The sequence below is a fragment of the Zootoca vivipara genome, chromosome 1 (assembly GCF_965207765.1).
Source record: "Zootoca vivipara chromosome 1, rZooViv2.hap1.1, whole genome shotgun sequence".
NCBI lineage: Eukaryota > Metazoa > Chordata > Lepidosauria > Squamata > Lacertidae > Zootoca > Zootoca vivipara.
The window spans coordinates 66,456,202-66,481,703 of record NC_142582.1 but is presented as its reverse complement, the minus strand read 5'-3'; the positions used below and the strand labels follow the sequence as shown (position 1 = coordinate 66,481,703).

The 25,502-nt window shown below is 41.5% G+C and overlaps 1 protein-coding gene across 32 annotated transcripts in view; it reads left to right on the top strand.

Annotated features, from left to right (window-relative positions):
* Nucleotides 1-3,799: 3,799 nt before the first annotated feature.
* The window catches only part of STK33 (serine/threonine kinase 33), a 59,276-nt gene continuing 37,573 nt past the window's right edge, over nucleotides 3,800-25,502 (top strand). For 4 of the 32 annotated variants that reach the window (XM_088667005.1, XM_088666988.1, XM_088666938.1 and 1 more), the window contains exons 1-4: nucleotides 4,421-4,559; nucleotides 19,232-19,295; nucleotides 23,201-23,288; nucleotides 25,006-25,056. In XM_088667005.1, the coding sequence (XP_088523131.1) occupies nucleotides 25,015-25,056 (42 nt within the window). In that variant the 5' untranslated portion in view covers nucleotides 4,421-4,559; nucleotides 19,232-19,295; nucleotides 23,201-23,288; nucleotides 25,006-25,014. Of the gene's footprint in view, nucleotides 4,063-4,206; nucleotides 4,560-19,231; nucleotides 19,296-23,200; nucleotides 23,289-24,999; nucleotides 25,057-25,502 lie in introns of those variants that run through there. The other 28 variants (XM_035122721.3, XM_088666923.1, XM_088666926.1 and 25 more) reach the window with 23 other exon arrangements.

Below are 25,502 nucleotides of genomic sequence, written 5' to 3'. Positions count from 1 at the left end.
TCCAAAAATGAAAGCCTGCCGTTTTAGCTGCATTATGTAAGCCCTGAGTCTCAAAGGCACCTATTCTCTTCTGCCAAGAGTAAATAGCAGCGTGTTGCTATGAGATGATGTACCAAGTGGTTTTACTGCTTCTCAAATGGGGAATCATATTCATGAAAACAAATGTTAGTGGTTTAGATAAAACCTGTCAGTGCACAAAGCTATCTGAACTCCTAACAACATATAAATCACATTGTGAAACTGAGTAATGAAAGAGTAAGCAGTGACAACATTTCAAAATGCATCAGAGTAAAATCCTACATTAGCATAGCCATGTGTTCATATGGTTCCAGGTGGAAACCAAACCAAACTTGGAACAGTTACACTGGGAATACCAAATACTTCACATACACTCAAGTTTTCAATGTGGAGGCTAGAATAGATAAACCTTACTTAGTAGTAGGGACCACCACCACTAGAACCACTCGTTATATGCACAAAGAAGGGAAAGGGAGTGTGTGCGTGTGCGTGTGTATATATATATATATATATATATATATATATATATATATATATATTCCTTGAGTGTACATCACGTTCATTGGCTACTCTATCCTACATGTGCTATATATGAAATACGGTAGCATATTAGTTACATGTAATTAATAATAATACTACTACTACTAATAATAATAATATATTTGTACCCCGCTCATCTGGCTGAGTCTCCCCAGCCACTCTAGGTGGCTCCCAATCGAATATTAAAACAATACAGCATTAAATATTAAAAACTTCCCTAATCACATTTTTAAAAAATCATTCTGGGAGAAACCAGGAGTTGATAAATCAATATAGCTTGTGATATTAGATCAGCAAGACTGCATAAAGAAGGATATTAATATAGCATAAAAACCACCATGCATTCTTTTTAACTATACTTGTAATGGGGCTAGTATTTAAACATTACAATGAGAGATTTTTAAAATTTATTTATCCAGCATATGCACTGTCGAGAAGCAAGAACATAATTGCCTTGGCTGTAATCTGAAGATGTGAAATGTGGATGCTGGAGAGAACTTCTTGCAGTTGCTGAAGGAACAAGTTGTTTTAAAATGTGATCACTTAGCCCTTTGATAGTAGGAACTGCTGCGGTTGAAGCAGCAAATAAAACTTCAGTTGTATGCATAGTTCTCTGTCATGTGCTTGGTATCATCTCTTTGGATTGCAGCCCAAATATGTTAATATAGGAGCTTTGCTGTGGTGTTGCGGAGAGTTCCATCTTGTTCCCCGTGCTATTTAACAACTATATGAAACTACTGGGAGCTGTCATCAAGTGATTCGGAGTGAAGTGTCACCAGTATAAGGATGGCATTCTACCTTTCAGTCCCATCTGAATTAGGAGTTATGGTTGAGGTGCTAGACAGGTACTAGGAAGGAGTTATGGGCTGCATGTGGGCCAAAAAGTTGAATCCTGGAAGGACAGGTGTTATGTGTTCCAAGTTCTTGAGTCCAAGAGGTGGGAAGACAGTTTGTTGAGGATGGGGTTCCACTTCCCTGAAAGGAGCTGGTTCATAGCTTGGGTGTACTCTGGATTCAATGTGGTTCCTTGAGGCTCAAGTGCCCTTAATGGCTAGGAGAGTCTATTTCTTGCTAAAGCTGGTTTGCTAACATGGCCACTTTTGGACAGAGCTTACTTGGCCATAATACTCCATGGTCTGGTAACTTCCAGATTGGATGATAGGAAAGCACTATGCGGTGGGGCTGCCCTTGAAAACAACTCTGAATCTTCACTTGTCCAAAGCACAGTGGACAGATTACTGGCTGGGTTTCCATTTAGTTCTCATATAATCATGGCTTTAAAACAGCTGCATTGGCTGCCTATTAATTTCTGGGCCCAATTCAAGATGCTTAAGTTAGTGTATAAAACCCTAAATGACTCAGGCCACAAATATGTGAAAGACTTGCCTCTTTCCTCTTGGATGTTAAGATTGGCAGAGGTCCCTCTTGGTAGTTCCACTGCCCTCAGAAGTTGGTGGTGGCCTGGGAGAGGGCATTCCTTGGGCAGCTCCTAGTTTGTGGAATTCCTTCTCCACAGAGATACACCTGGCACCATAATTAGCTTACTTCTGACACATATAGAATTGCTGTGTTATGATGTAATCAGGGTTGTTACTATAGCTAGCACTGGTAAACACAATGTTGTTTTTTATTGTAGTACTTACTTAGAACAGGAATTTGTATTGAACATTTCATTTATCTAAGGTAAATATCGTTTATTTAACCTGCAACTGTGACTCACAATAGTTTGGACCTTGCAAAAGGTCACTGTACCACAACCCATTGTTCAGTGCTTACAGTAATGCTATTTTGTATTAGTAAATAAGTACAGGTTGCATTCTTCAAGGATATGCTCCTGGCTGCCCCTGAACGATGGGCAATTTTTCAGTGTCAGGCACGATAAAAATTTGTTCATCTCTGTTAGACCAAATGCTACACCTAAAAGATGGAATGTGTATGTACCTCCTCCATGTGTATGTACCTCCTCCATGCTAATTGTTACCTCTTCCCTGGGAGATTGTGTATCTATGTAACTACTTCAGACTGGGTTTGAATGTTTCCCTTTCTATACATGAAAAGCTAACGTCAATAAGATGAGTCATCCACCTGATGTACTCATGACCCAAATGTGTAAAGGATGCACTTGCAGTTGGACCCTGATGCAGTTGAGAAAGGACTGTATCACATGTTATTTCTGCAGATATGAATTGGCCTTAAATTTTCAGTGACAACATCCTTCTATTTGACATAACTTTTTTCCACATGGATCACTTGAAGATTGTTGAGGGTCTTGGCAGACCACTTAATGATTTTTCTGACTGCTGTAGTTGTAATGTGCCGTGATAGATGCTGCATAATTTTAGTTGTATTTTACTGCTTATTTTATGTCTTATTACCTTGTATGTCCATAAAATTCAAACTGTAATACAAAAAGCACAATATAAGAAATAAAAGCAATACAAATACAATTAAAATTGACATGAATATTTGATGTGATCGATGTCTATTGACTTCAACCACAAATCGATAAGACACACTGTGGACCACATAAATGAAGCTTGCAGACCACTTGTGGTCCATGGACCACAGTTTAGGAACTCCTGACATAAGGATTGCATAACAACAGGTAAGGAGTTGCAAAGAGCACCCATTCATCATAGCAAGATTGTACTCTCCCTTATGCAAATTGTATATTGCACTGTTGGTGTTGATTGAGGGTTTTCCTGCTACAATAAGGAGAAAATGTAGTGCCACACAGTTAGAAGTTGTTTAAAAAGCTCAGAAGTGATCCTGTTGTGAGGCAAGATGAGGAGGGTGCCTCAGCGGGCATATTTTGGGCGCTGTTAAAAGATGTCACCAGACATTTGATTTACAGGGCACAATAATCTGAGCTCAGTCAGTAGAGCATGAGACTCTTAATCCCAGGATCGTGAGTTTGAGCCCCCCACTGGGTGAAACATTCCTGCACTGCAGGGGGTTGGACTAGATGAGCCTCATGCTCCCTTCCAACTCTACAATTCTATTGTTCTCCTGTGCAAGCTCCACTGAGGTGTGGGAGTTAGTGGGGTTGCCCCCCACCCCTGCAGATACCGAAGTATCTTGGGCTGGGCGCCCCCCACCTCGGCCTCAACTCCTTTAACCCTATTGATTTCAACAACCCTGCGCCAGGGGGCAGTCTGCGGCTTATACTGTACTGTATGTCCTTGCAAGGCATTTGAAACTTTACAAAGCAGCCTTGCTAAGTGAGGAACTAGAAGATGCAGGAATTGCACATTATGGTAGCTACTCTGTGCAACTGGCTCTTTCCTGCTTCCTGCTTCTTCTAGGCCAGGGGCTATGTCTTGAGCACACACCACTCCTTATACGCGAAACCGCATCCACGGCAGCAGCAGCAGCAATAAAAACTGCGGAGCCAAGTGAGCCCACGAAATCAGTTCAGAAAGAGGACAATCCCAACGGACAAGTTTCGCAGGGAGCTGAGAGACTCACAGCCTATGCACGCTTTTCTGAGGGGAAAGATCCACGGTATTCAATGCGATTTACTTCTGATTATGTAAACCAAGATTGCCCTGCTAAGTTTCCTTAGAGGCTGGAATGGTGGGGCAGAGCGGCGGCTGCAGCCGGTTTTTGAAATGTAACTTTTTTTCAAAGCGAAGGCCAAGTTCTCTCAGAGGTAACGCCCGCCCTTCTGTTACCGAGAGAAAAGCGTTCTTGGATGGGCGAGGGGGAGACGGGAAAGTCCCACCGCCCCTTCTTCTTTTTCTTCTTCCTCCTCCTCCTCCTCCCCGAGGTGGGGCCGGCCGGTCTCTGAGGAGGGCGGGGGGGGGTGGAATTGCAGGGAGGAACGTCTCCGCGCTCTGCGCTACTTTGTCCCTGCGAGGCCCCTGTACTACCCGCGGTGCCCAGGCTGGCCGGCTGTGGAGAAAAGTTTCTGCAAGCACGAAGGGGCTGAAGAGCCGGCCCGGGGACCGAGAGGCGGGAAAAAGCCGCCGCCACCACGGCAGGGCAGCGGGGTCGGTGAGGTGTGTGCGTTTGCCGCTGCGAGGCGAGGGACGAGAGGGGGACGGAGGGAGGGAGCCAGGGAGGGAGGCTGCAAGTTGTCCGGTTGCCATGACGACGAAGAGGATGCCGGCTGCATTTGGGCGCCCGGAGCGGCCGCTTCCTGGGAGGGGAGCGCAGCATCTCCGCCGCTTGTGGGCGCTTTTCGGGGCTGCCGGGTGCTGGGTGAAGGAGGGACCTGCTTGTGTTTTTATCAGCCAGCTTCCTTTGGGGTCTCTGACAATCCGTGCGTGTGACCCGCCGGGTCACTTATTCGGAGATTCTGCCGTGTTATCCGCTCTCAAAAGCAACGTAGAGACTGGTGGCAGCTTCCTCTGCTATTATAGTTTAATAAAATCGATCTAAGACGTTGCATGGATATATACGCGGGGTAGGCAGGCTTGTGGAGGACGGAGGGGAGGTACATAACCTCTGGCAGTGATGTTGCGGCTTTAAATGCACGTGTTTTTTATTCATTTGATTTATTTATAAAAGTACTTATATACTGCTATAGCGTAAGCCATCTCCAAGCGGTTTACAGCAATAGTATATGCATAGAATAAAAATGCATTAAAAATTAAAATCAGATGTATTCTTAATTGCCTGTATAAGCTTGGTAGCAGAGCAAGGTTTCTGCAGGCTGAAATAGGTGCCTGCTGAATCTCTGTTGGCAGAGCATGCCACAGGACAGGGTTGATGACACCAAAGGCACGGTTTCTTGTTGCTGTCAGGTGAGCCTTGCCAGCTCGGGGGAAGACTAATGATGCTCAGTGATCAAGCTGGGGTAGAAGGGTTTAGGCGGTCCTTAAGGTACCCTGGACGTAAGATGTTTAAGGCTTTAAAAATTAATACAATAGATATGCAGCCAGTGCAATGATTAGGCTTTCAGTCTGCCAATAGTCTTGGATTTTTCCAGGCCTTTTATCCTTTCTTGCGAGTACATAACTTTAAGGAAATACGCTATTTCAGAACCTTCTTGTTTCCTGGACTAAGCAGTCCTGGTGCCATAAGGCAACATGGAAAGTCTTTGTCATAAACCCACAGTTCTCTGCAGAAATATTACTGCACTTTTGTATATTATTGTTTTGTTACTGTTTTACAATTCAAATTGGAATGTTGTCTCTGTAGCTTTTACAGAATTGTCTGAATCAGGAAAAACTATCCACTAGTTAAGCATGCTTAATCAGAAGTAAGTCCCACACAGTTCAATAGGTCATGTGATTATGCTTAGGACAGCAGCCTTAAAGTGTTTTCTCATAAGAGACCTAAATTGATTTGGAGCTTTTTGTATGCTGTTTATATACAGTGAGCATGGCGTGTGACATAAACTTTATGCAAAAATATAGCATAAGGTAAAGGTAAAGGGACCCCTGACCATTAGGTCCAGTTGTGACCGACTCTGGGGTTGCGCGCTCATCTCGCATTATTGGCCGAGGGAGCCGGCGTATAGCTTCCAGGTCATGTGGCCAGCATGACAAAGCCGCTTCTGGCAAACCAGAGCAGCACATGGAAACGCCGTTTACCTTCCCACTGTAGCGGTTCCTATTTATCTACTTGCATTTTGACGTGCTTTCGAACTGCTAGGTTGGCAGGAGCTGGGACCAAGCAACAGGAGCTCACCCCGTCGCAGGGATTCGAACCGCCGACCTTCTGATCAGCAAGCCCTAGGCTCAGTGGTTTAACCACAGCGCCACCTGGGTCCCTAAAAAATATAGCATAGATAGAGAGAAAATATAGCATAGATAGAGAGAAAACATCTGGAATGCAATGTAAATTTTATACTGCTTAGCATTCCAAACCCAGATGAAGCAATGGCTGCTTTTAAGGTTGACATGTTTTAGAAAGTTCTTTCTAATATACCATCTAAACCTCTTTGGTTACAGTTTAAGACAGGAACTGGGACCCTGTGGCTTGCCAGATGCTGTTGGACTCCAATTCCCACCAGCTGTAACCAGCATGGCTAATGGTTAGGTATGATGGGAGTTGCAGTCCAACAATATCTAGAGGCCACAGGCTCGCCATTCCTGGTTTAAGATTTCCATATGTCTCTGGCTGTTACTTTTTCATTCTTATGTCCATGCTCCCTCTGGTGGGTTGTAGCTATGTGCACATCTGTAGGATACAAAAGTTAAGAAAATATTTTTACTGGGCAAGGTGCTATCTAGCATTCTTAGATGAGGCTACTTATCTAGATCCATTTCAATCTCATTATGGTTCATTTCCATCACTAAAACAGCCTTGGATACCCTGATATGTTATCTGGTTGGGAGACCAGAGGAGAGTGTGACCTTACAATTTTTTCTGCCACTCGCATTGGCTTTTGGTTTCCATAAGCAGGGGTAAAGGTAAAGGTAAAGGTACCCCTGACAGTTAAGTCCAGTCGTGAATGACTCTGGGGTTGCGGCGCTCATCTTGCTTTACAGGCTGAGGGAACCGGTGTTTGTCTGCTCCACAGACAGTTTTTCTGGGTCATGTGGCCAGCATGACTAAGCCACTTCTGGCGCAATGGAACACCGACACCAGAGCAGCGCACGGAAACGCCATTTACCTTCCCATTGGAGCGGTACATATTAATCTACTTGCACTTTTTTGCGTGCTTTCAAACTGCTAGGTTGGCAGGAGCTAGGACCGAGCAATGAGAGCTCACCACGTCATGGGGATTCAAACTGCCTTTTGATTGGCAAGCCCTAGGCTCTGTGGTTTAGACCACAGCGCCACCCACGTCCCTAGATCAGGGGTTGTCAACCTTTTTATACCTACCGCTCACTAAGGCATCTTTCTTGATGGTAAAATTTCCTTACCGCCCACCTAGAATCCTGAAATGCCCACTAGTGGGCGGTAGGGACCAGGTTGACAACCCCTGCCATAGACCATGCTGGATTGGCCGATTTAGTTGGGCATTAGAGACTCTGCTGTGAAGTGGTTACATTCCTATCTGGAGAGCAACTTTCAGAAAAAGTTGCCGGGAGACTTCTGCTTAGCCCCCTGACTTTTAATATTCTGAGTTCTTGTCTCCCATGCTGTTCAGCATTTACATAGAACCATCTTGCTGCTTTTCTCTGATTTGTTCAGAAATGTTATACAACTAGCCATGGCTTACAGCAGAAATGAAACTATAGTGAAGTAACACTCTAGAGGCTAGCAAAATGTATTACTGTATTGCTTAAGTGTACATGGATTTCAAAAAATGAGACATCTGATGCTGTGGATTTTAGTCCCTAAATCCTTAGGCCATAAGAAATTTGTTAGCTGTTAAGATAGTAGTATTGTTCTTTTTGTTGTTGCACAATGGTCTACAGAGTTGTGACGGTATAAAGGTAGTAAAACATTTTGATAAAATTAAATTAAAAAGCTATTTGTAAAATTGAAGTTCTTAAGTGCCCACAATAGCAAGGGAGGATGATGATGAGAAAACCAAAACAACTTGGCTGCACCCCATGAACTCCTAGCATCCTTAGTAGGTCTAGTGGGCAGCCACACCACTGATTCTTCTAACCATTTAATGGAAATGAGCACTTTTGCAACATGGGAGTTCTCTGTGTTGGTGGTAATTACTGTACTAGTTTTTATTATTGTAGACCAAACTATAACTTCTGAAAAAAATATAGCCACTTGTTAAAAAACAGCACACTGTGATACATCTCCAGAAGTGCTAACAAGGCTTAATGCCTATCAGAGGCATAGTCTTGACCCTTGTTTCCTACATTACATGATTTTTGACAGAATTTTCAGCTACTTTATTAAATTTGATTAGTTCACCCTTGAATGTATTCAATTATATGAATCTAATTCTTAAAATCCCTTCTGTGTTGTTGAAATAAAAGCCATCTTATGGCTACTGGGCCATAAGACACAAGGGCAATAGACTAAGATGATTACTAATTTTCTCTCTGCTTCTAAATGAGTAACTAATTATGTTATCTAATTTTCAATAGATAGTCATATTCACTCTCCTCAAGAATGTTCACAGCAGCCTGTAAAATAGATGCTTTAAATCAAGGATTCACAAATCATTAATTTGCTAAAACACATTAGGAAGGAATGGTGGGAGTACTTTTTCCTGTAAGGGAGGAGAGAGAAGCCAGCCGTCTTGTCCAGAAAAAAATTACAAAACGGGGACAGGAGCTGGTTTTCTTTACCCTGTGAAACCAGTAAGTTTAGTGTAGCACAATTTTGTCCATTTGCAACATTAACAGAAATGCTACCCCACTGAATTGGCACTACTTAGGTTCACGAACTGCTCCTAGAAAAAGCCTGCTAATTGTACTCCTTGACACTTAGTCCTCCCTGTGCATAACTTTTTCATATTTTCTAGCTTGGAACCTCCTTCTTAGCTGACATTCCCTTCACCCTTAACACAAGAACAGTCCTATTGGATCTACCTGTAAAACAGAATCTACCTGTAATACTGTAATACAGAATCCTCTGTGATTCAGTTTCATTGGATGGAGTTCTGGTATGGAAAAGAGAGAAAAGTGCTATACTTTCTCCCCAGCCCACCTTCTCTACATTGTGCACGGTTTTATAGATTTCTATTATATGCTTGCCGATCGGAAGGTTGGTGGTTTAAATCCCCGCGGTGAGGTGAGCTCCTGTTGTTCGGTCCCAGCTCCTGCCCACCTAGCAGTTCGAAAGCACGTCAAGTGCAAGTAGACAAATAGGTACCACTCCAGCGGGAAGGTAAACGGTGTTTCTGTGCGCTGCTCTGGTTCGCCAGAAGCGGCTTTGTCATGCTGGCCACATGACCCGGAAGCTGCACACCAGCTCCCTCAGCCAATAACGCGAGATGAGCGCTGCAACCCCAGAGTCGTCCGCGACTGGACCTAATGGTCAGGGATACCTTTACCTTTTATTATATGCTCCCTTAGTTACTTATGTCAATATTTATTAATGGGGTGGGGAGGCTAAAAAAAAAGAGAAGGTTCCCCCCTACGGTAGTTCCCACTTGACAGTTCCCACTATGAGAAAGCCTGTATGAGTCTAGCTTACACATGTTAGAATATCTCTATTTTCATTGGAGAAATGTTGGAGTGTATGGAGTTAACTGACCCCCGAGCTGTCTAAGGGCAATCCTGTATAGGAAAGTTTGGGTTTTTTTTTTAAAAAAATGTTTAACGTTTTATTATGTTTTTATATATTTTGGAAGCTGCCCAGAGTGGCTGGGGCAGCCCAGGAAGATGTGTAGGGTATAAATAGTAAAATTATCATTATGGAATGGGATGTCCCTATTTTCATTGGAGAAATGTTGGAGGGTATGCAGTGGGGAATTGCACACCTCTACAATCATATCTTTATGTTGTACAGACTGCATATCCAGACCATAGATGTGATATAAGAGCCTTCTAACTTACTCCAAAGAATGTTACATTTACAATATGATGTAAACAGGGATACATTACACTGACTTGGACAGAATTGGGTTCTCTGTAGTGTGTTGAACAGCGCAGTCTAAAAGCAATTTTTTTATAGGAATGTTCAAGCACTTGAGGAAGTGAACCAGACAAGAATGCAAAAATCCCACTGAAAGCAGTGCTCCTAGCAACTAGCCAAGGCCTGCAGTAAACATGAGCACAGCAAACTTCTTTGTTATGTGAACTTTTGTGGTTTCCATTTACCGGTGGGGCTCTCTGGACAAGATTTTATCTGCAGTTTGTTAATTTGAATGTGGAGATCATCACAATGAGTCAATTTCATAATTTCACTGTTAATATTTCTATCCCTTTATCTTAAGGCAGTCTCTTGTTTAGGATCTTTTACACCTTTATCTGAATACAGTACATGCTTTGTTGTGGTCACATTGTATGGTGATGGGGTTATTTATGCCCTGATCTTTAGAGCTGCTGAGTCAACAAAGTAGAATCAGTTCACAAAATTTGGTGCAATGTAACAACCAGGATATCACACTTGGGGTATGAGCTAATGCAACAAGGTAGTATGGCTTGATAGCTAAGATGCTGGTAGGATATTGCAGCAGAGTTTGTGAGGGCAGTACAGTGGTACCTCGGGTTACAGACGCTTTAGGTTACAGACGCTGCTAACCCAGAAATAGTACCTCGGGTTAAGAACTTTGTTTCAGGATGAGAACAGAAATCGTGCGGGGGTGGCGTGGTGGCAGCAGGAGGCCCCATTAGCTAAAGTGGTACCTCAGGTTAAGAACAGTTTTCAGGTTAAGAACAGACTTCCAGAATGAATTAAGTTCTTAACACGAGGTACCACTGTAGTATGCAAAATTGGTAGAAAGGGCTTCCATTCAGCAGGGACCCATCTATATTGGTGCCAGCCCATGTAACTGGATTTTTTTAATTTTTAAAATGTAAATCATTGCTGTCAATCTCTTTTTTGTCAGCTGTGTCACAAATGGGAGTTGTGGGATGCAGTAGTTTTGAGCTTGGAAACATTTTACCAAAAAGGAGAAAGGTTATTTTGGTTAATGGATACAACTGAGATTCAAATGATGTACTGCCATTATCCCCTCTCTGGAAATTAACTGAAAGGGAATAGCTGCATCACTTAATTTAAATGTACAGTACTCAAAAGTAGAACGAGAAGGGCTAGTGCAGGCACCCCCAAACTTCGGCCCTCCAGATGGACTACAATTCCCATCATCCCTGACCACTGGTCCTGTTAGCTAGGGATCATGGAAGTTGTAGGCCAAAACATCTGGAGGGCCGCAGTTTGGGGATGCCTGAGCTAGTGCAATTTTGTTGTGCAGTTATCCCGCATACTTATTTTGCAATGTGTACCTCCCAACATCCATGATGAAGGAGGTAATTTCCTGATGATTTAGAGAGATCAAATTGCACAAAATGTCTGTAGATTTAATATATATGTATATTGTGCTGCAGATAGCTATAGATAAGAAACATTTTCTTTCACATAATGTTTGAATGGAACACTTGGGTGACTCTGAAGTGTAAACCACAATAATGTTTCTTCACTAAAAAGCAAAACAGTGTATTGAAAAACAAATGCCAATTGAATGTGACCATAGAAAGCAGATACTGTATCGTACTAAGGTGCCATCTGGTGGGGAAAAAACAAATGACACAGTTAAGGAAATCACTTAATACTTCACAGGGTTGGATTAACCATTAAGCAAAATAAGCACTTGCTTAGGGTATCAAGGGAGGGCACCACAGATTCATTGTCAGATTTTTAGCATTAATGGTCACAAATTGCTCAGTTGAGCGTTCATTTTCTCAGTTGAAGTATATTAAAAAGTCCCAACAGAACAACTATGCAACAAGGTAGGCCGGATGCCTTATTATCTCTACTAAGTATGGAGGCATATGTCTTATATAAGATTTGTTCTAAGGAGCTGATGAAAGACTTTGCAATGAGAAAAAGTAGGAGAATTCACCCCCCCCATATGAATAAAGTGGAAGTATACAAAAATAAACATTACTCTCCATCTTTCTGTAGGTTTTATTTCATGTCAAAAAATAAAATTTTGAATTAGATAAATATGGGGGCACCAAGATCTTTTAAGTGCCTAGGACCTTCAAAGGTCCTGCTTCCACCACATGGTGCAAGACGTCAAGTGCTAAACCAGCCTTGAAAATAAGTCCAGACTTAGTTCCGGTTTCCGCCTGCAGGAATGGCGGACCTGTTTTCCATCCCTCTGACCTTCGTAAGGAATTTGGCGGTTGCTAGGGGAGTAAATGGCAACCCCCTACCCTCTCCGGGGTTACGAACCCCGCGATGCCCCCAGACCCACTCCGACTGTTTATGGAGTGGGGGGAGCTTGGGCTGAAGCACTTACGAGGGCCAGGACTCCCGGACGCTAATCTGCATGGCGGGGATTTCCATGATTAAAGAAGATAATTAGGCTTAAATCTATGGACATACTTCAGAAGGAGGGGCAGAAGCGCTGTTTACTGCCGAGAAATCTATGCTGCTGAGGGTGAGGAGTTAAAGGCTGTATTTCATCTGGAAGAAGAATTGATGGGGACGGAGCGATAAGGGAAGCGAGTCTTTTTTATTTATTTTTCATATGAGTTACTTCGTACCTTCCCAGACGTGATGTCCTGGCTTGTTTGGAGTGAAAGAGAAGCAAAAGACTGTGTGAGTTGAACTTTATAAACTGTTGTTATTGAGCATATTTTTTGAAGATGAGGAGTTGCTGACGAGAAAAACCCCCCTCTAGTTGGATGGGAGGAGTGCCTGGACGCGTTCGGAGGATTTATGAGTTGTGACGCACTTTGAATTGGAGCAGCGACCTGAAGCTAAGTTCAGCTATAGGGCAAGGAGATCCATTAATTTACCAAGAGTCTATGCATGGTGTGAGGTTTGGTTCTTCTGCCTGGAAAAGCTGTAAATTTTATAAAGATCGTTAATCTATGAGAGAAAACGAAAGTGATTTGAGTTTTTTTAAGATGGCGCTGCTTCGTGTTGAGAGTCGACGCAATAGGGACGCTCCAGACCAAGAAGATTTATGGGGAGGCTGGACTGATTAACTCACACAGGAGAAAGAACATTTGTGAAACTTTGTTTGACATTTATCTCAGCAGCTGGGAAATAATCGGTTGAAAGAGGAAAACATCTATGTGACTGTAAGGGAAAGATCTGGATTATTATGAACTCGGAGAGACGATTTGAACTTTAGAAAAAAGACGGCAGTGGACGGTTGCGAGGAATCCCCAATTTCTTGAAGCATGGGAACCCCCCCCAAAAAAAATTCTAGATGATTTGGCATAACATTCGGTTTGATTGATATATATGTGTATAATTTGAAATAATGAATGTGATATAATTGGTTTGAATTGGAAAAATCAATAAAAATATATTTAAAAGAAAAGAAAAGAAAATAAGTCCAGACTTTGACAAGCCTGGCAAAGCCTTGGCAAAATAAGCCCCCCCCCCCGGCAGAACTTTGCTTTCATATGCTACGCACAGAGGCAGGGCAAAGGATGTAAGCTCTGTTCCATAAAACACCAGATGTAGCAGCAACCATTTTGAAAAGGGGACATTCATTCTTCATATGAGAGCAGCACAGAAGAAAGCCCAAGGAAAAAGCACTTTAAGGCGGTGGGGGGGCTTACAGGTAGCTTGCACAAATTTACAATACTGCCAAGACAGAACAACACAGTGCAGGGACTGCTAAGAATGGGATTTTTAAAATAATTATTTTTCATGTAGATAGAAGTACGCACTTCTGTAGATAGAAGTGGTTACTCACTTTTTCTTAGGCTCCATTAATAAATGTAACTATTTATGGGATAATTTATTCCTGAGGAGACTAAAATAGGATTGCAGAACCCCCTCAGACCTGTATAGGAGAGAAACAATTTTACACTGTGGGGCCGGACTATATTTTGAAAGAAAAAAAAAAGAATGAATTCCTATGCCCCACAAATAATCCAGAGATGTATTTTAAATAAAAGCACACATTCTACTCATGTAAAAACACCAGGCAGCCCTACAAATAATCCAGAGATGCATTTTAAATAAAAGGACACATTCTACTTATGTAAAAACATGCTGATTCCTGGATCGTCTGTGAGGCGGTTTGAGAAGGCGATTTGGCCAAATCCAGCCCCCAGGCCTTAGTTTGCCTACCCATGGTTTAGATGCTTTGTCACAGAAGCTACAAAGAAGAGAGGTTTATGTTTATGGTGAATCCATGGCAGGATAAATTCTGTGAAGTTTTATTAGTGGTCCATCAACCCCTCCCTTCCCTCCTTTTCTTGTCCCACCTTCCTCCTGGAGGAGCCTGGGGCAGCTGGTTTGTCTTTCAGCCTGCACTGAGATGGGGATCAATGTAGGATGTGTGGTCTGTATGCTTGCATGCATGCGTGTGTGCATGTGAGAGTGTGTGCTCTAGGAATGTGTGTGCATGAGTGAGAGAATGTGTATACAGTGGTGCCTCGACTTACGAATTTTATCCGTTCCAAAGGCACCTTCGTAAGTCGAAAAATTCGTAAGTCGAAAAACGCCATTGGAAACGCGATTTCCCATAGGAATGCATTGGAAACGGAAAAATTCGTAAGTCGAAGCAACCCTATCTAAAAATTCGTAAGTCAAAAAATCCCTATCTAAAACCACCGTGGTTTCCTTTCGGATGTCGAGACATTCGTAAGCTCGCGGCCATTACCCCCATTCGCAAGTCGAAAAATTCAGTTGTCGAGTCGTTTGTAAGTCAAGGTACCACTGTACTACTCCTAGTGTGTGCATGGGCACCCTCCTAAGTCTGTTGTGGAATGTGATGCAAAGTCATAAACAGGATAGTTTTTGGTGCCCCCTCTATGCCCCTGAAGTTCAGTTAGCTTTTACCAGGGGCCAAGCTTTTAGTTTGGCAGTTCCTGCCCTTTGGAACTCTTTGCCAATAGAGGTTTGGCAGGTGTCATCTCTGTTATATTATAGATCTCTTTTAAAAATTGTGTTGTTCAGGCAGGTCTTTGAAATACATTTTTTTTTTACTGACCGTTTTTCATTGATATGTCATTGGCATTTTTAAGGTTCTTATGACAGTTCTGTGTTTATAAGCTGTTCAATGCCTTGTTTTATTTTCTATGAAAGTGTGGTTTTGAAATAGCTAAATAAAAAATGAATAATAATATCAGCTGAGGAATACAGAACGCAATGGAACTTAAGAGAACAGCGAGAGACATAGGAGTGTTTGGAGACGGGTTTACTGAAAATCCATTGTGTAAAGATTTGATGCCAAACCATACAGCACACAGACTCCCCATTCTCTTATGCCATAAAGTGTAAATGGATGAAGGAATGTGGCTTGATTAAAGAAATCACCAAGCCTTTCATGACAGTACAAAAGTGCCACCTTGTGGAAAAAACAAATAACTGCAGTGCTAGGTAACTTATTACTGTAATGAAAACACAGACGTATTTGGGTCTTTTAATTTGGTTCTGATCATAAAATATTGCAAACATTGAAAGTTAGTCCTGTAGGTTTTTAAAGGCATTTCCCAATTTTTTTAAAATATACTAGTTTATGCTACAGTTTTTAATTTCAGGGTTGAAGCACCTTCCGGTTAGCTAAACTAGACAACTGTCGTTTATGCTTCAGCACTTGATCTTTATTATAGCTGCACTTTTCCTTGAGCACAAGTTCCCAAGTTCACCTTAAAAAAACCATTAAAAAAACTTCTTATCAAGTTTGTACCTTTCAGCATTTAATTTTCTGCTTGCAGCAATGTTGCATTAAACTATAAGCTACATCACCCTTGGTCTTTGAGTGAAGCTTCATTGAAGGTATTGTCTTTATCATATGGCAGACTTGTAAATAAATGTTAAACAATTTTGTTGAAGTTCAGTGGATAAAAAAGGTCAGCAGTCTGCCTTCTTTATTCCCGATAAAACTACAAAGATAATAGCTTTGATTTATTTCCCTTTGAGGAGAGAATAACACAGTGCAGTATAGAGAATTTTTCACACTAGATATCTACATGATTTACATACTCTTTTAGAGAGTGCTGTTTTCTTCAACTTTCTCCCCCAAAGAACTGTTAACTTCCTTGTCTTACATAGGCACACAAAATAGAAAGTCTGTAGTACTTTCCATTTTTTCGAGATGAATATTGTTCAATTTGTTTTAGCCTTTGAGTTGAATATATCATTAATTTCAGCTTGTTAGCATGATGGAGTGGTGCAATTTCTTCTGCTGACTCCAAATCCATGTATATATCTGCAGTTATTTGTCTCCAACACCAACTCTGCCTGTGTCATTATCTGATGAGGAAGGTTGTTGTGTACAAAAACTATCATTGTTATAAATTAGTTAATTTATAAGGTGCTAGGAAACTTTGGGGTTTCTTTCTAGGCTGGACTTTGTGTACCAGAGTCTGCTGCTGTCTGAGAATATTTCTCAAATTAGGAGGGTGGACTTCCTAGATGAGTATGTCATGTGCAAGGAGCACAGATAATTTGACGCCTGCTATTGAAAACAGGTACAGTATCTGTGGATTTCCCAGAAATGTGGACTTAAATCTGCTGCATTTGCTGGAATTGGATCATAGTACTTAAGGCTGAAGATGCAGTGGTCAGATAGAGGTGTGTGGGTGCAGAGGTGGAGGAGGCAGGAAGCAGAGAGGCATGGAATGTACATGAAACTGCACTAAGTACCGGTATGTAAATAGAGTCATACCTCAGTTTAAGTACGCTTTGGTTTGAATACTTTCAGTTTAAGTACTCCACGGACCTGTCTGGAACGGATTACTGTAATCCACTTTCCATTACTTTCAATGGGAAAGTTTGCCTCAGGTTAAGTACACTTCAGGTTAAGTACAGACTTCTGGAACAATTACACTCATACTTCGGGTTAAGTACGCTTCAGGTTGAGTACTCCGCGGACCCGTTTGGAACGGATTAATCCACTTTCCATTACTTTCAATGGGGAAGTCCGCTGCAGGTTAAGTACAGACTTCCGGAACCAATTGTGTACTTAAACCGAGGTACCACTGTATAGGAGCTGTCTGTAAACCCTAGCCATAGTATGTGGTGAGGATGTCTACAGTTAAACTGCTATGATGCAACTGCAGTTGAGGAATTTCCCTTTTGCCCTTTGAATTGAGTATGTGATTTACAGGGATGGGGTTAACAAAAGTGAGATTGCCACCTCTCTTATTTTATTTTGTGATTATTATCATTGATATTATTATCAATAGGTATGTGCTTTTGTGTGCATGCACACTTCTTCTGAAGAAGTGTGCATGCACATGAAAGCTCATACCAATGACAAATTTAGTTGGTCTCTAAGGTGCTACTGGAAGGTTTTTTTTATTTTTTAAATTTTGTTTCGACTACGTCAGACCAACACGGTTACCTACCTGTAACTATTATCAATAGGGTTCTACATAGCCCTTCATCTTAAGTTTGTGGGAAGTTTACAGGTTAAAAACAGCATTACCACCCAATTTTATTTTATTTTTTATAAAAAAAAATCAATAATAAAATAACATTGGTTTGTACAATCCGCTAAGCCAAACCTTGTCCTAGCTCAGTGTGGCAGAGGAGCAAAAAAGACCAGAGATGGGCAAAGTAGCTGCAAGCTCTTCTCCAGAAGTCTGTATGCTTGTGCAGCCTCACAAAGACAGTGTTTGCCAAGTGGTGCAAAGCTGGTAAGTGATTTAAAAGCAGCAGAACTGGATAAAATAAAAACAATAAAGTCTTTGTAAAAGTCTTTTTTTTTGTAAACCCCCCCCCCCCCGGGAGAATAAAAGACCTGGCACAAAAAAAGAAAGCACATACGTGCCAGGTGAGTATTTCTGGGAGAGGAGTACCACAACCAAAAGTGCCCCTTCTCTAGTTGCCACCTGCCTTACTTGCATCAGGGGGATGTTCAAAGAAGAGCATTGGCAGGTGACCTAAGTGTACAGTCTGTATTTGGTCTCTGTATTAGATTTTAAGAACTGTTGAGTTTCTGAGAAATTATTTTTGTGAATCACATAACAGCAGCAGTGTTTGCTTTGATAGCAAGCAGGTTTTTCTTGATACTTTGTGCACTGGAGTGCTTTATTCCTATAGCTATGTCTTAGGAGTCGCAGGTTCAAGATATGTGAAGGTGGGGATTTGTATCTTACGCCAGATGAAATGAAAATCTACTTGGGCAATAGCTCCTCCATTATCTTACTTCAACAGATAAAGCAAACACTATAAATCAGCATTTTATTACTAAGGCAAGATACAAAAGATGGCTTTAACAGTCCTGCACAGAGGGAGTAGATAAGAAGCATTTGTCCTTTCATTAGTGTATGTAATACCATATTTGAATTAATATTCAACACAATAAAAAGTGAACAAAAATTGGCAACAACTGATGGTGGTGAGCAGCCATTCTGAATTATATGATTTTAATAATTTGTGGCAATCTTTCCTTTTCTTATGTAATTATTTTTTTGGAAAGTAAAAGGCTACAGCCTTACAGCAACGTATAAGAGATTTTAATAGAGATTGAACAGAGAATGCAGTGTAGTGGATTTGAACAGGGAACATACTTTCCATACAGCGTATACTGGCATTTCTCTGGAATATATAAAATAGGTATGTGAAATATACCGGTACCTCACAGACGTAGGCTGCAATCCTTACTCCCTGATGGAGAGAGTTAGGATGGTGTGTAGAGTTTTCCCACTGGCTTTTGTCCCAGCTCCACCAAAGTCGGTAGAAAGCTACTGTTGGTGGTTCTTATTCTGATGGTAGACAACTGGAAGGATAGAAGCAGATTAGTTTGTTTTGAGATGGGGTGGATAATACTAAATATCTGATGAAGCCACCTCTTGTGTTTTATTTTTCTCATTGGCTGATAATGTTTTCTCACTTCCAGCTGTGTTGTATGTCTGTGTGTGAGATTAGTGTTCATAGCAGTATGAAGCATTAGTTAGCGGCTTGACTAGTTAAATAATTACCTTTACTTGTACAGACTTGGCCCTTGTTGTCCTTGACAATAGGATGCTCTCATGTGCAATTAAACATTAATTTGCCCCCACTCTCCTTGGGTCTCTGCTTATGGATTTTCTTCACTTCTAGTTATGCCCCACTGATTATAAAACCTTGGTTTCTAGCCTCTGAAAACCCAATTAGACTTGTGCTGCTCTGATATAAGGTTGATTCCCCCCTCTAAACTTTCTAGGCTTACTATTTTGGAGCAGCAAGTATAAATAGCAAGTAAAATATTCGCTCATTCCTTTTTTAAATATAGGGAATGGGAACATTTTGAAGTTACAGTGGTGTTTCGTGCGACCAATCAAATGTGAGTGTATCAGGTAAGAATTATTTTTTTGTTAATAATCAATTTTATTTTCAAATGCTAGGTTTGTAGAAACACAATAGGTTTCTCTTTTAGAAAAAGCACATACATGCGTCTAAACATATTTCTTACGCTGCAATGCTATACACCCATCACAAAGCAGCAGAGTTCTACCACGTACCACTCATAGTAGTTACTGAAGTGTGATAAAAGACAGTATTTACCACACTGCATGTCTACAGTATGCATTGCAATGCAATGTTGTACACTCACTAGTTCGTCACATTTAGGCTACTTAGTTACTTAGTCAGTCCAGATAATAAGTAGGCAGAAGTAAGAAAGATGAACTCTGAAGCTATGCAGTAGTTGGGGAGATACTATATTTTGGCTGGCAGGTATTAATTGGCCAGTCATGTATCAATGAAGAACAAGAAGGCGATGACTACAGTGCTTCTTTCAGGTTTAATATCAGTCAGATCAAAGAATCAGATATTAGGTGACCAGAATGGAGTGTAAGTCAGTCAGATACGCAAGGAACCTCTAGGCTGTAATGTTACTATAGCAAGAGTTAGACTGCATATAGTTCCCTCTCAGTGGACGTTTCTTTCACTGTTCTCTGTTGTTAGACTCTAGTGCACAAACTCCGTAAAGCAGTCCAGACTAGGTTTTATGGAAGCAGTAGTTTGCTGACCTAGATGGGGATTTTGCTGGAGTTGGTGATATGACAGCTTAATTTCTGGAAGAAAAGCAGAAGGCCTTGGAGGGTAATCATACTATGTGGCAGGGTAGCCCCAGATACTGATGGAGTGTCTTTTTTTTGGTAAATAAATAATAATAATAATAATAATAATAATAATAATAATAATTCTCTTTGTTTTAGGTGTAGGTTGTGACTTCTCTTGAAAGTATATTTTGTAGGATCTAGTGACTGCTTCATTTCACACATGTTATAGACAGTTGTGGACCTGTGAAAACAGGTTATGTAGGCAGTAAGCTTCATATATATGACAGGTTGCAGAAGTCCCTTGTTTGTATATTCCTGTTCTGTCATCAGTCATTCTTCCAGAAACAAAATCATTTATTTACTTTGCTTTAAATTTTGCCCTGCTGAAGGATGCAAGGTGTTGATATAAAGTACAGAACACTATAGGTAGACCCTTGCCCCTTGGAGGACTTGACAACAGAGACGTACATTGACCAAGAGAGGATGGAGAAAAATAAACAAATACATAAAATAAAACATTAGTCTTCCTGCAAATACATGCATAGAACAATATCAGAGTTATAATTATAATTCATATTTTTAAAATGATGCTGTGCACTGTTGAAAAAAAATCCAATCATAACTGGCAAGAAATCTGCTTTTTTGAGATTAGAAAAGGAATTTTCTTGTCAAGTGTCTTACAACAAAGGACAGATTTTTTTTTTTAACTTTGAGGAAATGACATGGTGATGTCCTTTCAAATGAGGAAATGAATCCTCTTCCTGTGAAAATGAAATCCTCCACATATCTCAGTTGCCTTTTAAGCCTTTCAACCTGTCAATGAAATTGTGTAATCAAATAATAGCATGCCTGAAGCTTATAGCCTTTTCTTGAGAAGTAGTATCATCAAACGATGCGCTCTATTGATTTTAATCACACTGAACCAGATTTTTTAAACTTAGAGTAACAGTATTGGCTTCAGTAGGATTACTCCAGAATTTATATCATATAAGCTCAGAATTCTGTTCATTTAAGAAAAATATTATCCACTATAAGGTATGGAACATCACTATGTGAAAAAAATATGGTCGGATTTTCTTTTTCTGGAAGCTATTCAAATAGTCCTTCCCTCTGAACACCTGCTAAAATTGTCAGATATTTGCTTCCATTTTGTGATGAGTATTCAAAGTTATTGCAGTGCTCAACATGCTGCTTTACTTTTTCTTCCTAGTCAGCCTGAGTTCTTGTTCACTTTTTCATTTTTTATCTATTATATATTGTACTTCAACACTGCTATGCTAAAAGTGCATTTTCTTTTTAGTTTATTAAAGGTATTTTCCAGTTAATCCTAACACATCTGAGCATGTCTACTGGTTGCCACACATGTTCAACCACTAAAACTTGCATGCTCTTTACAGTTTTATTATTTATTTATTTTGGGGATTTATATATGTACTGCCTTTCAAAACATTTCTTTCCAACTACCATAAAAACATCATTCAATACATCAATACTATAATTAAAAGAGGAGTATAAAGCAGTTTGATAATTATCCTTTGAGCAGAAAACTTTCAAATTCTGCTAAATTTTGCTTTGCAGGAGCTTAAATGAAAGAGTATTAACAGTATGTTTTATTGACTTTGTTTTTCCATTAATTTTTCACTTTATAAATGGCATGGGCGTACCCAGGATCAAAACTAGGGGGGGCAAGGGGAGGGGCCAAGGCACGGAAGGGGAGGGGCCACAAAGTGGACGGGAACGGCGAATTCGCGCTCCGCCGGGCTGTGCCCCTCCCTAGAAGCAGGGCTGGTGGGCGGAAGCGGAGCCCAGCGGAGCGCGAGTTCAGCGTTCCCGCCCGCCGCGCCGCGCTCTCTGGTTCCCCGCCACGCTTGGCCTTGCCAGAGGGCGCGACGGGGAGCTGGAGGGAGGGCGCAGCGCGGCGGGCGGGAACGGCGAACTCGCGCTCCGCCGGGCTGTGCCCCTCCCTAGAAGCAGGGCTGGTGGGCGGAGGCGGAGCCCAGCCCAGAGGAGCGCGAGTTCGGCGTTCCCGCCCACCGCGCCGCGCTCCCTGGTTCCCCGCCGTGCTTGGCCTTGCCTGAGGGCGCGCCGGGGAGCTGGAGGGAGGGTGCGGCGCGGCGTGGCGGGAATGGCGAACTCGTGCTCCGCCGGGCTGTGCTCCGCCTCTGCCCACCAGCCCTGCTTCTAGAGTAGGGCAGCTGCCCTAACTTGCCCCGTGGTGGGTACGCTCTTGATAAATGGAGCTATTAAGTCCTTACTACACTATAGAACGTTTTAGTTTGTCAGGATTTTGTAGGTGGTATGAAACAAACTAATTCCATAAACACAAGGATTTTGCCCCCTCTCTCCCCCTTTCATGGCCCCCAAATCTGTTCTGCGGTTTTTTTCCTACCCTCTAGATCAAATTTGAGGAGGATGTGGGGTTCTCATGCGCAGGGAGGAGGGAGTTCTGGTGTGTAAGTGGGAATTTTTTATGCTGAAGGAAAAATCTAGTTGGACAATACCCTGTAAACTGTCTTCTGAAAACCCTTCCCCCAGCTCTCCAGAACAGATTTGTGCCAGTTTGTAGGAACTACAGGGAGCAGCAGGATTCAGCAACCTCTAACTCAGTGGCTGTCACTGCCCCAGAAGATCAAGCACCTATTGTTCATAGCAAAATAAAAAAATTCCTTCAGTAGCACCTTAAAGACCAACTAAGTTTATATTCTGGTATGAGCTTTCGTGTGCATGCACACTTCTTCAGATCTGAAGAAGTGTGCATGCACACGAAAGCTCATACCAAAATATAAACTTAGTTGGTCTTTAAGGTGCTACTGAAGGAATTTTTTTATTTTGCTTCAACTCAGACCAACACGGCTACCTACCTGTAACTAGAACTATTGTTCATATTTATTGCAAACCTTGAAAGTATTTGATGGGGGGGAAAGACTTAAGATCTTGCAAATCACTTTCTGGTTTTGTCACTTGCCCCAAATATGCTGTCCGAGATGCTTTCCCCCTATATGGTTTCTCTTTCCAAGGTACCTCCAGAATTTCAGTACTTTCCCTGTCCCTCCCCAGTCTGCATCATCCTGATCCTGGTCCGAACCTCCAAATTCCAACCACAAGATAAACTCTTTGCAGGAAACATGGCTAAGGTTATGCAAATTTATACAAGTTCATTTTATGCTATTCAAAAATCTTTTGGTTTCTTCTTACAGAGTCTGTATTGCCATGGTGCAAAATTTGATTTTATTGGGAAGAAAACTTCACAGTGACCTTCAGCAGAGTAACTAGAATAATAACTCAGTGAGTTGATACACTTTGGCAGTACAAAAATTAAAATAAAATAGTAGCAGGGAAGCATATATTTGCTTTGAGATGCAACTAGGCATATATAATGTGGTGAAGCAAATGTAACCTGTTTCCATTTAGACAATTTTGACAGTGATTGATTTTGATCTATAATGGCATGGCTGAAATATTGATAAACTTGAGTTATCACCTTCAAATGTTTGAATGTGACACATCACAAAGTACATAGGTGAGATGGCAGACCCAGTTGTGTTATTGCTTGTGAATGTACTCTTGGAAAAATAAAAGGATAATAATAGAATCATAGAATTGCAGAGTTGGAAGTAATAAAATTGTGTGTTTGTTAAGCAGAGATGAAATGTTTGGATACAGTTACATAGTTTTGTTTTTTGTTTAATTATCTAGCTATTGATTTTAGACTTTAATAACAGGGCACCATTGCACTTGAGCTTCCTATAGCATTCTGGTCAAAATGTAAAGGGTCCGTTTCACCTGTAAGGACTTTACGCACCTTTTGCTTTGATTACTACAAGCTTTGGTCTGTCCAGAAGGGATTATAATTATTTATCCTGCATTTGTTTAGATAACTTCTGTTCTTCTTTGATATTTTAGGAATGCTTTAAAATGTACTCTGGCTCTCTGCATAAAAAGAGATTAGGAAGCTAGCTATAAATTTGATACGCTTGGCTAACACAAAAAGTGTACAAGAGATTCTTTAGGTTAATTATTCTTCAGTATCCATGTGGTGGGTAAATCACATTTTCACTTTGCATGGTTGACCATTAAGCTCATTGATATGCTGCTATATGTCAGGGATCGCTGACTTCTGCATTGTTGGGACCATGCCGTTCTCCTAATCACCTGGTGGTAGGAAGTGTCTATTAACTAGCAACCAACTTTCTCATGAGTAGTCAAGCTCCATAATAAAGTAGGTGCAGTTCAATACTTAGGGTATCACAATTATAGAACCCATGTGCTCAAGGTTTAGCCAGGACATTACACACAAAATCCAAAAGGGAGTATGTGTGTGGAATCACTATTTCTTGGGAATGGAATCTATTTTCCTTTTCCTTACAGCTGAAACTGTAGACCAACCTTTTATGACACCATGCTTAGAATTTGGTAGGGCTGTAGAGGGTGCTGTAAAATGATATGGGGCCGGGCTTGCCAGTTGGTCTTTCCTGTCATATATTTAAAGTCAAAATTTTAAATCCTTTTCATATAGTCTGGTAGCAAACATTGGAACAAGCAGAGCTGATCAATTTGTAGAGATGAGCAAAACCAGGACCTATGTTAGACCCACTGCCAACATGTGAGATGCTGGGGCCACCTGATTCCTGGCATGCCCATGGCAGCAGCCAACAGGACTGAGGGGGCAGCTTTGACTGGAGCTCTGGACTACATGCCCAAACTCACCATCCTGCCATATTAATTATGCTGCCCTGGTGTGCTTCTGGCATGGAATCCGGAGCTCCAAGTGGCAATGGGGACTGCAGGGGGCAGCTCAGCAATGACACAGATCAGAGCTATCTTGATTACTGTAGTTGAATCCAGCCCAGAATGATAAAGTAACTAATAACAAACAACAGAACATTCTAGCATGCTGCTTCTGTATGGTTTTTTTTGGTGTGTCTTTTAGTTTATGAGCAGTAGGCAGATTGAACTTAGTCTGTAGACTTCAGTGGTTTCTTTCTATCCATTCTTACTCCAGCTCCCTTCCATGACAGTGCTACCTATGTCAACATGGTCCTCACTTTTTGAGGTAAGATTTTAGGTTGTACATAATATTCCTTCTAATATTACATCATAAAAAATGTAGCATTATATATTCCCCTTTTGTAAGCTGAAATAATCAAGATAAATAATTTCCCCTGCTTAAAAAAGCTAAAGGACCCCTGACAGTTAGGTCCAGTCGCGAACGACTCTGGGGTTGCAGTGCTCATCTCGCTTTACTGGCCGAGGGAGCCAGTGTTTGTCTGCTCCGCAGACAGTTTTTCCGGGTCATGTGGCCAGCATGACTAAGCCGCTTCTGGCGAAACCAGACAGCACACGGAAATGCCATATACCTTCCTGCCAGAGTGGTACCTATTTATCTACTTGAACTTTGACATGCTTTTGAACTGCTAGGTTGGCAGGAGCTGGGACAGAGCAACGAGAGCTCACCCCATCATGGGGATTTGAACCGCCGACCTTCTGATCGGCAAGCCC